Source organism: Maniola jurtina, chromosome 7 (assembly GCF_905333055.1).
Source record: "Maniola jurtina chromosome 7, ilManJurt1.1, whole genome shotgun sequence".
Classification (NCBI taxonomy): domain Eukaryota; kingdom Metazoa; phylum Arthropoda; class Insecta; order Lepidoptera; family Nymphalidae; genus Maniola; species Maniola jurtina.
This window is the reverse complement of record NC_060035.1, coordinates 10,749,871-10,763,817: the sequence shown is the minus strand read 5'-3', so window position 1 is coordinate 10,763,817 and position 13,947 is coordinate 10,749,871. Positions and strand designations below refer to the sequence as shown.

At 36.7% G+C, this 13,947-nt stretch overlaps 1 protein-coding gene across 2 annotated transcripts in view; it reads right to left on the bottom strand.

Annotated features, from left to right (window-relative positions):
• The window catches only part of LOC123866919 (cAMP-specific 3',5'-cyclic phosphodiesterase), a 600,070-nt gene extending 593,780 nt beyond the window's left edge, over positions 1-6,290 (bottom strand). The window contains exon 1 of one of the 2 annotated variants that reach the window (XM_045908710.1): positions 6,280-6,290. Coding sequence is in view for 1 of the 2 variants with exons in the window: in XM_045908701.1 (XP_045764657.1) it covers positions 5,539-5,701 (163 nt within the window). In the remaining variant the exon portion in view is untranslated. Of the gene's footprint in view, positions 1-5,538; positions 5,717-6,279 lie in introns of those variants that run through there. The other variant, XM_045908701.1, reaches the window with a different exon arrangement.
• Between the last annotated feature and the right edge of the window lie 7,657 nt (positions 6,291-13,947).

Sequence of the window (13,947 nt, the reverse complement as noted above, 5' to 3'; positions counted from 1 at the left end):
AATCATGCTTTAAAGAAAGCAATGATGAGGTCCAAGTTGGAGCACGCTTACCTAGAAGATGCCTATTCACTCTTGGCTTGCAGGTATCTAAGGTATATATGGCAGGAAACACGGCCGCCGAAATGGCGTTCCAACCTTTAGGCTCTCCCCATTGCCCGCAGCATGAATCTGAGCTTTCTTATGAGACCCATGGTTATATTATGTACATATAATATCTCATAAGAAAGCTCTAACACACAATCCAGCTAAGTAAGTCCAATTTCGAAAAAAGCTAGCTAGCCGACAAATCTAACTCAGGCAGCCTTCGGGAACCTTCGAGATGTCTCTGTCCAAAATTCCTCAATGCTTGAAGAACAGTCTTTGAATAGTGCATATTGTCAGTGATGAAATATGGATCCGAAATATAGGTCTTTTTTTTGTACACAGGAAATGCCTGACGCATACCCCTCCGTCATGTGGGGCTTGCACCAAACTTGCACTACTACGAAATCCATTTCGGAACACGGCACCCGGAACGAGGCGCGCTATCTCCTAACATAGGTATAATACCTATTTAGAACACTTACTATCTGTCATCATAATCTATGACAACCTCCGAGTATTTACCTGGTAAAACCGTAACTTTAGAATAAAATTTAGTATATAAGCAGGCTTCATTTAGAAATGAAAAAATCCCTATTTTATTTTTCAACGATTATAAACACAACTTTCATTCAAAAATATTAAGCTTAAATTCATTTTAAATAATATTTAGCGACGAAATGACGCGCGCAGTCCGTCCGCCATTAGAGTCCAGTGGACACTGAATTCCATAGAGCGCCTGCAAGAAAATAAATAGCACAGGAAGTTTTTTGGTTAGTTTTAGATTATTTAAGAAACGAAAAACATTTAGTATAAAACTAACAGTTAAAATTGATTGCTAAACCTAAACATATCATTTTCTGGAGGTTGGCTTCAAAGTATCAAGATGTTAAAGAAAACTTTTACAGAACAAGTTGCGAACAGCAATGTTTTCAACTTGGTTTTTTTTTTTATTGGGATAATGTATACTAAATAAAAAGAGGCCCTTATAATCTTCACAAACTGAAGTTTTTAATTGCATGTATTTAATAGCTGTTAATGCTTTAGAAAAATAAACAATTTACTTCAAAGTACAGCATTTTTGCGATTTGTCAAATAGTAATTACCTTAAGTAAAATAACTGGAAGTATTTCATAAAGTCCGGCTTACAAACAAGTACTGGCATCAAATTTTAACAGTTCATTAACTTCGCTAACATAAAAGAAAAAATACCGTGACAAAAAGGAATTGTGTACACAGTTTTAACTACCACTCTCTTTCAACCCCTTTGTTTTCGGATTTTTTAAAGAAATAGCACCTGTCTTGGAGTTATCCACTCGGAATGTATTAGATTTATGTATATTTCATACTTCGCAAAATGTTTCGTACACTTCGAAAAATGTTCTTGGCAGCTATTTAGAAATGAAAATATGGCAGTTAGGAAAAGTTATCGACATAATTTTTTTTTTTCATCCACACACTAGCTACGAGCTTTAAACTAACTTTGATCATGCAAACTGTGGAATCAACTCCCATCGGCGGTGTTCCCACTAGATTACAACACTGGGTTATTCAAGGCGGCGGTAATTACCTGCTCGTTTTTCAATCAAAAAATGTAAATTACTAGCCTTAGCCCGCGACTTCGCCCGCGTGGATTTGGGTTTTTCGAAATCCCGTGGAAACTCTTTGATTTTCCGGGATAAAAAGTAGCCGATGTGCTAATCCAGGATATTATATATCTCCATTCCAAATTTCAGCCAAATCCGTCCAGTAGTTTTTGCGTGACGGAGTAACAAACATACACACACACACACACATACAAACTTTCGCTTTTATAATATTAGTGTGATATACTTCTACTAAGCCAACGCTTTTTTTTATATTAGACAACGATATTATATTAATTACAAGTACTAGATTATGTCTGCGACTTCGTCCAAGTGGATTTAATTTATTTTAAATGCCAGTAGGTAATTATTTTTAATTTCCGTCGCCGAATAGTCGCCTAGTGTGAATAGTGGATGCAAGCTATAAGCTTTCGTCATGGGCGGTGAAAAGGTAGCAGACAGCAAGACAGACAGATACACTTTCGCAATCAAGAGTAAACCTTATTGGTAAAGCCATTAAGATTTATAGATTTCTTTCAAGGTGCATAGGAGTTATTCAACCTTTTCGATGTGGCTGGAAGATCGGCAGACATCACACACCAAAATCAGAGTCAAAGTCATTTTTTCATAAAAATAATAATTACATAACCTTAGCGTCCTTTAATTGTAAGTCTGTAAAACGGTCTGCGCCGCAGGTGCGGCACTTATGTCATAAGGTCGACATAATCGCCCTCCAAGAAACTTGGCTGCTGCCTCACGACATCAATTTCGTAAATGAAATTGATAAGGATTTTAGCTGTTATTCGAAATCTTCGGTAGACACCTCTGTCGGCGTGTTGCGCGGCAGACCGTACGGAGGGCTAGCGTTAATGTGGCGCAGATCAATGTTTCCGGATGTCACAATAGTGGATTGCAATAGTGATAGATTAATTGCTGTTAAAATTAGGACCCATAACTGTGATATGTTAGTATTTAGTATTTATATGCCTTGTGATAGTGATAAAGTAGATGATTTAATCGAATTTACGAGCTGTCTGTCGCAACTTAATGCTATTGTTAGTGACAGTAATATAGAAGTTGTTTTTGCTTTGGGCGATTTTAACGCGCATCCCTGCGCCCGCTTTGGCCGGGAACTTTTTGAATTTTGTTCGGCCGAGTCTTGGGTGTGTGCGGACGTAGATCTACTAGGGTTGAACTCTAATACTTATACTTTTATGTGTGAATCGAGTGGCTCAAGAAGATGGCTCGACCACTGTTTAGGCACGGAGGCGGCGTTTAGAATAATAAAAGGTGTAAGTGTTGTCAATGATATAAACTGGTCAGACCACTTTCCGCTGCTGATAGATATAAATATTGACGTCATTGTAAAAAAAGTAGAATGTAATATAGGCAATACCCGTAACAATAGCAGAATTCTCTGGAATAATAGAAATCTCGACCAGATTAATCAATACGGAGAATTTTGCTATAGAGAATTAAAACTAGTTACCTATCCTAGTCATTTCGATAGCTGTGATAAAGATAACTGTGATACGTTAGAGTGTAAGTTTATCATTGACAATATGTATGATGATCTGATAAGTGTTTTACAGGCCGGAGCCGACTTAAGTTGTTCTCGCACCGGTGCAGGACAAAAAGGTAGACAGATCGCTGGTTGGAACTACCATGTAAGATCAAGTCATGAACAAGCTCGACTTTATTTTAGATGGTGGATTGACGCTGGTAAACCTGACCATGGACTTATATATGAAAATATGTTAAAATTTAGAAAAGTATTTAAAAGCAAATTAAAATGGTGCCAAAGAAATGAAGAAATGATAAAGATGGATATAATAGCTGAAAATAGGGATAAAAAGAACTTTCCAAAATTCTGGAAAGCCACTAAAAGCCTTCAACATAAAGATGTCCTACCTGTGTCGGTGAATAATGAACAGGACCCGAACAGAATCGCTGACATGTTTGCTAATCATTTTAAAGTCCAACCCATGGAAGTAGGTGGTGAGCAAAATGCTGAGGCCATTGCCTCCGATACAACCTTACAGAAAAAGTCATCTGGCGATCTAAATAATATTTTTACTCCTGATAACATTGCGAAAACTGTAAGATGTATAAAACGTGGGAAATCTCCGGGACACGATGGCCTCAGCATTGAGCACATACTCTATGCCAGTGATGAAGTTTATCGGGTCCTGTCCATTATATTTAAGTTATGTTTAAAGCACAGCTACTTACCAAAGGACCTCATGAAAACGATAGTAGCCCCCATCGTAAAAAATAGAACCGGCGATCTGTCTAATCTTACCAACTATAGACCCATATCGTTAGGCACTATTGTCGGAAAAATACTGGAAAGGCTCTTACAACCCGAACTGACTGGGAACTTTAATATTGACGATGCTCAGTTTGGTTTTCGTGCTGGACTCTCTACAGATTCAGCCATTTTAAGTCTCAAATATACTGTGAACTATTATGTTAATAGGGATACTTCAGTATATGCATGCTTTTTAGACCTAAGCCGGGCATTTGACCTCGTTAACTACAAAATATTATGGCGTAAACTTGATGGTCATGTACCGAAAAAATTAATGAACTTGTGGAGATTTTGGTACGAAAACCAAACCAACTACGTAAAATGGGGCGACGCACTCTCTAGTGAATATAGGCTAGAGTGTGGCGTACGTCAAGGAGGGCTGACGTCTCCGGATCTATTTAACCTCTACATCAATGACCTTATTGGGAGACTGAGAAGTACCAAAGTCGGTTGCCATATTGGTAACGTCTGCGTTAACAATTTGAGCTACGCTGACGACATGGTGCTTCTCAGCCCCTCAATAAACGGGCTTAGAAAACTGCTCAGTATTTGTGACCAGTTCGCTAAAGAACATGGCCTCAAATACAATGTAGCGAAAACCGAAATGCTCATTTTCAAAGCGGGTAAGGGTCCGGAGACCGTTCCGCCGGTATTTTTGAATGGGTCGTCAGTTCGGGTTGTTAAGAGCTTTAAATACCTGGGTCATATTCTAACAAATGACATAAAGGATGATAAAGATATGGAGAGGGAGCGCAGGGCTCTCTCGGTGCGGGCTAACATGATAGCGCGCAGATTCGCGCGTTGCTCCGATGACGTGAAGGTGACGTTATTTAAAGCTTTTTGTCAATGTTTTTACACATGTCAACTGTGGACAAAGTTTACCAAGCGCAGCTATAATGCGCTTAGGATACAATATAACAACGCCTTCCGCATCCTAATGAAGCATCCGCGTTTCTGCAGTGCTAAAGCCATGTTTGCTGCGGCGAGGGTCCCTGACTTCTTCGCCATACTCAGAGCAAGGACGGCTTCCTTCTGGGAAAGACTAAGACACAGTACTAACTCCATCTTGTGTGCTGTTAACGAAGATCTGAGTAATCCTTTTTCTAAAAATTGGTCAAACCTGCATCGGTGCGACAACAACAGCTTTATTTAGATTAGTTTACACTATGTATATCTACATTAAGCTGTATATTATTTTGTGTTTTTTCTTTTTCTTTTTGTTTGTTATGGGTTGTCTTGTGACTTATATTGCCTGAAATAAAAATTATTATTATTATTATTATTATTATTTTCAAATTGGGTACTATTGTACACTTTCTGATTGTCAATTAATGATGTAACAATTGAATTGAATTGAATTGATGGTGAACACTTTTGAAAAAATTATGGAGAACACTCAGTCCTCCAGGATTCTCCACGAGATTTTCTTTCACTGTTTAAGTAAGTGAATTGCTAGTAGAGATAGAAGTGTATATGCTATCTAAAATTTTTGCTTCGATTTACTTCCAATGTGAATCGACCTTCGGATTCAAAAAAGAAGAAAAGAGAATGCACACTTACGGAGATAATAAGACTGCTGTGGACCCTGCTCGGAGCACGCACGTCTGCCGCGGGCACTCAACAGTACCTCCCTGCGAGGTCGCTCCACCACCTCGTCCTCACTGGAGTCGACCCCGCAGCCGCCGCCCTCATCACGGCCCTCCTCAAGCACACACGTTGACATCACTATCTATACTTTTTACAATATGTTCACTACTTCACCAATGTTCACTTGCAAATCCAGGCACGGTCTTTGACTATTGATACTTTCAATAACCGTTCGCGTTACTAGAAAAATTTATGAAGAAAATTACATTAATTACACACTTACGTGAACTCTTTGACACACATAAATTAATATAAACATCTTAATTTACCACACTCCTATCCTATTTTCACTTTCGTTAGTCCCTATCAAACAAGTATTTTGAAAAGATCACTTCACTTATTAATATCAAAATGGTCGAGGTGTACGATTAGTATGAAAGTGTTCCGATACTAAATGCATATAAATGTAACTTTTAATGAACTGAGGTCTTGTCGCGAACTGGTTCCGACGCAGTCTCGAACACTTGCAAACCTGGAAAAAAAGATAGTAAAAACGTTGCATAAGTTGCGTAATGTATACTGTATAGGTATTTAAAATGTTACTTGCGCAAGTATGTTACTTGATTTTAAAACTATGTCAGAAAGTAAGTTTTTAAAGGTCAAGTTGATAAAATTGAATACAAAAGTATGTTATTTTTACGACCTGTCTGATACAAGTGCACACGCTTGGTACTTATGTTTTATAACCAAAGATCTCAGGTTCGATTTTTGACTCTACATAATATTAGTCTTGGAAGGATTTTTGAGTGTATACCTAATCAGCCAACCGACGGCAACTTTTCCTAAGTCTCTCCTTAGCTATCTTTGTTGTAGGTACCTATTCTTCTTCATTTACATTGATTTATGGTGCGAAAATGTCGAAAAAAAATACCCGAGTACGGAACCCTCGGTGCACAAGTCGACTCGCACTTGGCCGGTTTTTTTTTGTTACGAAAAAATTAAAAAAAAGTGTTCTTCGGTCCAAATCCCGCTCTTCTATAAGAGATATCGTTTTCCCCTTTAACAAATCATCAATAGGCACTTTCAAATCAAAGAGTTCCTACGGATTTTTAAAACCCACGCGGACGAAGACGCGGGCATCATCAAGTTATTTTATAAAACCAAAAAAAAAGAATATTACTTAAAGTAATGATAAATATCAAATATTTTGACCCATGAGTACCGCGTGTTGACTTGACCCGAAGTAGTTAAATATTTTTACAGCTTCCCTGGACGATATTGATCAGTGTAACAACGTTACCCAAAACTCCATTACTGTGATAAAATGATCCCGGGGGCGCAGGGGCCTACATTAAACATGTCAGTCCTCATAAAATTCTGAGCGATAATATAAAGCGTACATTTACCTACTGTTTACCTAATATCTTAAGTGATATATAATAATTTATAAGCGGTTGTCGGCCTCTAACACTGGAATTCATAGTCAAGTTAGGGGCTTCTTTAGAAGACCATTCAGACTTGTGTCATATTCAACCTTTATGAAATGTATATTTTTTTTATTCAGATATAAGTTAGGCCCTTGATTGCAATATCAAGATGCCTGCCTGCTTGGTGGTAAGTGATAATGCAGTCTAAGATGGAAGCGGGCTAACCTGGAAAGGGTATGGCCATTTTCATTAATATATAATTATATAATTTATTTATCTGGAGTTTTGAGTTGATGAATACTATGAGAATGGTGTTGTCCGGATAGTGCAGTGCAACTGTCAAGAGTACTATTTCAGATGATCTCAATCGGAATCATGGTAATCTAAATCTTAATTAGCATAAGTTAATTTTATTGTGCAAACTAGTTGCGTTATAAATGTATATTACAATTTCCAATCATACCTACATGCATATTGCATACAGTACAGTCATTGCTATGTAGAGCTATAGAATTTAGTTAATTAAAAAAACACCAGCTGTCGCTGTATTCGAATATTTTTAGATTTAATTAAAACCAAACAATCTTTATGTACTACGTTAAAACGTATCGCTCGATTAAATAAAAGTTCCTGCGTTTACACCACCAGAGCTCTTATATTCTACCACTAGATGATGCCCGCAGCGTCGCCCGCGTGGATCGGTCAGATCCCCTGCAACATAAGGATTCAGGAGTTGGAATCTAAATTTTTTATGGAACAATGTCGCAAAGTTTCTCTATGGATAAAAGAAATTACGCAAATCGGTTCAGAAATCTCGGAGATAGTGTACATAGGTAGAAAAACACAACTCCTCCATTTTTTAAAGTCGGTTAAAAAAGTAGCCTATCCCGTCAAAATAGGTTCAGCCATTCCGAAGATTAGCCCGTTCAAACAGACAACAGACAGACACTTCAATTTTATTTATTAATATAGATAAGTATCTTTATTGTAGGCATCTTTTCGTTGTTTCCGAATTAATGATTTTAATGCCTTCACGCCTTCTAGCATTTTTCCTAATGATCCTCTTTCAGTCCGAGTGGACACAGATCTGAATTACTGAAAGATTGGGGCGTTTGATACCTAAAAAGATTCATTATAGTCAGACAGTTTATCGTAAAAGATTTCCGTTTTATGAAATAAATATGTTTATTATTTAAATTCTATAATTTGAATAATAATATAATAATTAAGTGATGAGGTGATATAATAATTACTTAGACGTTGGCGTCCTATTTGGAAAGTCCAGTGTTTGACTCAAGCACGCACCTCTATGCATTCATACAACTTATTTTCATCATTCTAGACTAGAAACGTCGTGAGGATATACCTGAAAGTTCTGCACAATGTTCACGAAAAAAAGAATTAAAATAGCTGACTAACAGTCCATGACAACCTTACTGCGGTGTTTCTTTGTACCGCTATATTTATCTACTTTCAAAAACCATGTCAGCATAATGTTGGTTAACTTGTATTGTAATAACTGTAAACTGGCTGTAAAAGTTTCCTGTACGAAACCATTGGGTCACTGATACTTGTGAGTGTATAACTGCACAAATGATATTAGCACAATATATCCGGAGATGCGGATTTAGCTAGTAAAAGTTGGAAACGTGGAAAAATTGCTCAGAAACTTTTCCGTTTACGTCAATTCCTCAATCTATTACATTGTTAGGTAGGTATATAGCTACATATATCATAAGGGCTACTCCGCCCTTGTTTCTGTCAATTGTGGAGGTCATCAATTGATATAAATTACTAACTGACCCAATAAGTGTATTGCTTTACCTACTATGGTATAGGTTAATATTTGTATGATGTGTTTTGTTTTAAATACTTAGTTGAATATGTCACAATAAAACTAAAAGTTAGCCATATCCAATTAATATAGAGCCTCGATAGCTCAATGGTTGAGGAGCGGACTGAATACCGAAAGGTCAGCGGTTCAAACCCCACCCGTTGCACTATTGTCGTACCCACTTCTAGCACAAGCTTTACGCTTAGTTGAAGGGGAATGGGGAATGTTAGTCATCATTGACATGGCTAGTAAACTTTATAAAAAAAAATACTGTACAGATCATGCCCGCAGTGCCAAGAATACAAGCTGCATTTTCACACTGAACAACCAGACTGATCCTTTTGGTAAAATGACCCTTTTGTCACCAGAGTTTTTGTTTTCTTTGTAATGTTTGGTACTTATTATGAAATTACCTACTCAAAGTATTTTAATGCTATTGTATATTCCTAGTTTTTGTCCGTATATTTTATTATATTATTTACTATTCTTATTAACCAGCAATATCAAAAAACAACCCGGAAAATACCCCATTAGTGAGAACGAATTATTGGATGTACATTTTCCGATAGCTTTATTATCTTTGAACCTAGAAAGAAATAACGCGGGAAGGCGTAGGTATTTTTCCGCTGACAAGGGATCTCGCTCGATTTTATAAACCTATATTCTATACCCCATATACTTATAACTACCATATTATTATATACAATATAGGTATATATCACTTAACAAAAGGCAACTCAACTCACTATATTCCGGCTTTAGTCTTAAAATCCATACTATCACTATCATATTATAAATGCGAAAGTGTGTTTGTTTGTTGGTTTGTCCTTCGATCTCGTCGCAACGTTTTTGCACGGTTATAGCTGTTAAAGACCTGAACAGTGACGTAGGCTAATTTTTATCTCTATTTGTATTTATTTCAGAAAGGAACTCTTTCTTTCTTTTTTTGAGGGAAAAAAAACTAAATCCACGAGAACGAAGTCGCAAGAATTAGCTAGTTTATTATAAATGCAAAAGTGTATCTGGCCGTGTAATAGCTTTTCACCGCCCTTCGCTTAATCAATTTTGATGAAATTTGGTACATAGAAAGCTTGCATCCCGGGAACGGATACAGTCAAATTTTCATAGTTTCAAATGAAAATGCTCAGACTGTAAAAGCAGTATTATTAGAATGCCTGCGCCATATTCTAAAGTGTGCGTGAATACGGAAAACATTTTATTTGTAAGAGCCTAGAATCACCTGAACATAAAAGCGTGAAGGAAAAGCTTGAAACTTTGCCATTTCTCGAACTTGTAGGTGTCTAGTCGCAGGAATAAGAATTTGAAATTAAATTAAAGCTAAGCTAAGTCTTTTCAAAGTAGCCATATCTGCCAGCCTGAAAGTGGTATCAAAATCACTTAATATACATAAGCCCGAACAAACTAAAAGACAGATAAAAGTTTAATTTTGGTCAACAAATATCATTCACTCACACACACACAAGACGCATACACGTACGGACGCACGCACACACACACACTTCTTCTTCTCCTTCTTCTCTCTGGGCTGGTTTCCGCACTTAAACGTTTCCGTCTGTTGTGCGTGTGTTGCCCCTCCCCGCCGAAGTTAACACACACACACACACATTGTATTTATTTGTATAGAAAGGTAACCAGCGATACTATATCAATATTTCTATGTAGATTAAATATTAATATCGAACTCGCACGAATTGCAATGAAAAATCGAAATCGCAGCAAACGGTCGGTATGTAGGCTAGATTAAACTTGCTGACACAAAAGCTTGCATTCGGACCGAATTTATTCGCAAAATTACTTGCTACAGTGGCCAAACACTGCAAATCGTAAACAGATCACTATGTACCAAATAAAATTTATATCATAATTAAATTTTATGTTACGTTTATAACTAATATTATAAAATTTATTCCCGAAATGGATAATTTCGTTTATTTGTTACCCCATTTATTTATCACCCATTTATTATTATTGGGTATATCTTAGCAAACAATTCCTAAAACATCCGTCTATATCTGTAGATATTCACATGATGTTATTTCCGTGCTAATGGATTAACATTTTCGCGCCTTTGCATTTTCCTAATGAAGGGTCTGAAACGGTAAGATAAGAAACGCTGTTTTGCCAAATACCACATTTACTATCTATGTAGATAGTAAATGTGGTACCCGGTACACAATTTGGATTTGTAAAAAAAATGCCGTAAACATCCATAGGTACTTACTATAGTATTATAAAGGCGAAAGTGTGTCTGTCTCTCTGCTAACATTTACCGGCCCAACAGTTTAACTAATTTTGATGAAATACTTACAGTTAGCTTACATCTCGAGGACGGACGTAAGCTACTTTTATCCAGGAAAATTAAAGAGTTCCCACGGGATTCTTATGGACCTATCCATTTAACCGATTTGTATGAAAGGCAGGAATCTGACCATATTGTTACCGAATCCTTAACAAATGCATCATCTTCTTGTCTTATTGTTGATCGTAGTTTTTCACAATAGCCTTTACAAAAAAAGTTATAATAATGATCCAGTATAGTTACACAGTAATTTTAATATCAATTTACCACGATACCCGCTGTATGTATACATCGCTATATGATTGTAATGTAGGTATCCACTATCCATCTACGGTTTAGGTACGTACACCACTATATAGTGGTCACTATATACCCATCCCGTACCAGTAATAGTATAACATTATTCGTGACCACATTCCAATGAATCTAAAGGGAAATGAAATTCGCAACCGCAAGTGCACCACTTGCAAGATTGCAAACCGCTTCTAATTAAAGCTTATAATTACTTATGTACATAAAGTGTGTGGAACTACTTTACATTTTTAGAGTTCCGTAGGTCCGAATGAAAAACCCGCAACTCTAATAAGTTCATTCGTGTGTCCGTCTGTCACAACCAATTTGTAAATAAATTATATTATTCCTTTTGAGGTAAAAATAAAAATTACTGAATTTTCTTTAAGAAGTTTATAGTCTTAGAATGACAAGGTAAATATCTCAAAATTGTGCGCATAAACTTACATAAGGTTTTATATTATTAGTCATACGGAACCCTCGCTACATGAGTTCACAAAGTCTACTTCATCACTTACCATCAAGTGTGATTGCAATCAAGCTAATCCATTATAATATTAAAAGTGTGTTTAATATTTCTGAAGCTTTGTCTATTGCAATATCGCTGATTGCAATGCTGAATGGTGACTAAGTATTATTATTATCCACAACAGTATTCAGTAAGCTTTTTATTTCCAAAAGCTTAGCTACATTACCCTGTAGGATTGACACAATATTTACCAGTCCTTTGATCCTAATTTGCTTCAAAAAGGTAAACGATAAGCCTGTGGCCTTCAATAACTTAACTCCTCTACACAAAGCATGAAACGTAGCCTACAAAGACCAGTTAATGTAATCACTAATCGCGACCCTAATTACTCAAAGAGACCCTTTTTAATAAACTAATGGATGGTGACCGAAATGTACTCGTAACTACCTGAGCTGTTATGATTGAAAAATACAACAAGTTGAGTTGCATGACAGGTGGCTAAAGTGATGTTACGGTTAGCGTTAAACTTTGGCCACCAATAAAAAGACGTGTGCTATAAACTTCAAAGATATAAATATAACTCCAAATAGACAAAGCTCATACCTAAGGCATGACGGCATTCCGAACCAGTGGTAAATTATTTGACGATTCAAAAGCACTTGTAAAAGTTTATTTGAATAAAAATCTATTCTATTCTATTCTATTCTAAGAATAAGGATTAGAATAAGGCTAGGAGCGCAGCGGAGACCAATCCAAACCGGCCTAGGCTCAAAAATTGGTGTTCCAGAAAGTTAAGTCAGGTTCGTGCGCTTTGAGTGTGATGCATACGCATGGTGGCATGGACTGCTTCGATTATGTTTCAAAACGTGGAGACCCGTTATCTTGGTTGAGTTAATTTTTATATGTCAGTGATTAAAGTTAAAGGTATTTCGGTCCTTTTATAAATCCTGACTTGTGCAACCATTTAGCTTTTATTGATGGTCAAGTTTAACGATAGCCATAACGTACATGCAACTGGACAAGACCCGGCGCACCTACTTAGCTACGGAATGGATAGGTATACATTGGTAAGATGTTCTCGTAACACTTTTCTCTCTTCTCTCTTTAATATTTAAATATTATTTTTGCGGTCTCTGCGGTTAGTGGCCTGTAAAAATATATTAATATTATAAATTTATAAATCGTTATGATGGCCGATTCTATGATGGCCGTTCGGAAAATCTCCATACAGAGCTCGTATCAAATCCGATATTGAATTTTCCGTATTTATGATTTTTCTCAGCAATCTTAGATACGTAGAAATAGTTTTAGCGTTTTAAAAACTGCAAGTGTCTCAAGTGCCTACTGATTGCTTTTTTGACATAAGGCATTGACGGCTACTAATACAAGTGTAAATTAAAAATTGATAACACCCCCTGACAAGTGAAGGTTACAGTAACTAGAAAAGAGCTGACTAGAAAATATAACTTTCAAACGGCTGAACCGATTTTCTTGGATTATAGCTAAGAACACTCTCAAACAAACAAAACTAAATTAAAATCGGTTCATTAGTTTAGGAGCTACAATGCCACAGACAGATACACAGATACACACGTCAAGCTTATAACACCCCTCTTTTTGGGTCGGGGGTTAAAAATATTAGTAGATCAAAGACTGTAGTAAACTGTAGTAACTGTAATAACAGTTTTTTTTATAGAAAATAAAAATTATAAAATACTAGAGAATGCCCGCGGCTTCGCTCGCATGGATATCGGTTTTTTATCCCGTAGGAACTTATTGATTTTCCGGGATAAAAAGTAGCCTATGTCCTTCCCCGGAATGTATCCCAAGTCTGTACCAAATTTCATTAAAATCGGTTCAGCGGTTGGGCCGTGAAAACGTAGCAGACAGACAGACAGACAGACACACTTTCGCATTTATAATATTAGTATGGATTTTAAGCCTGTTTTACACCGGAGCAATAACATGCAAAACAATACAGTATGCTACAAGCGGCTTTCCTTCAATTTTAATTTACTTGTACGATACCTGTGACAGACAA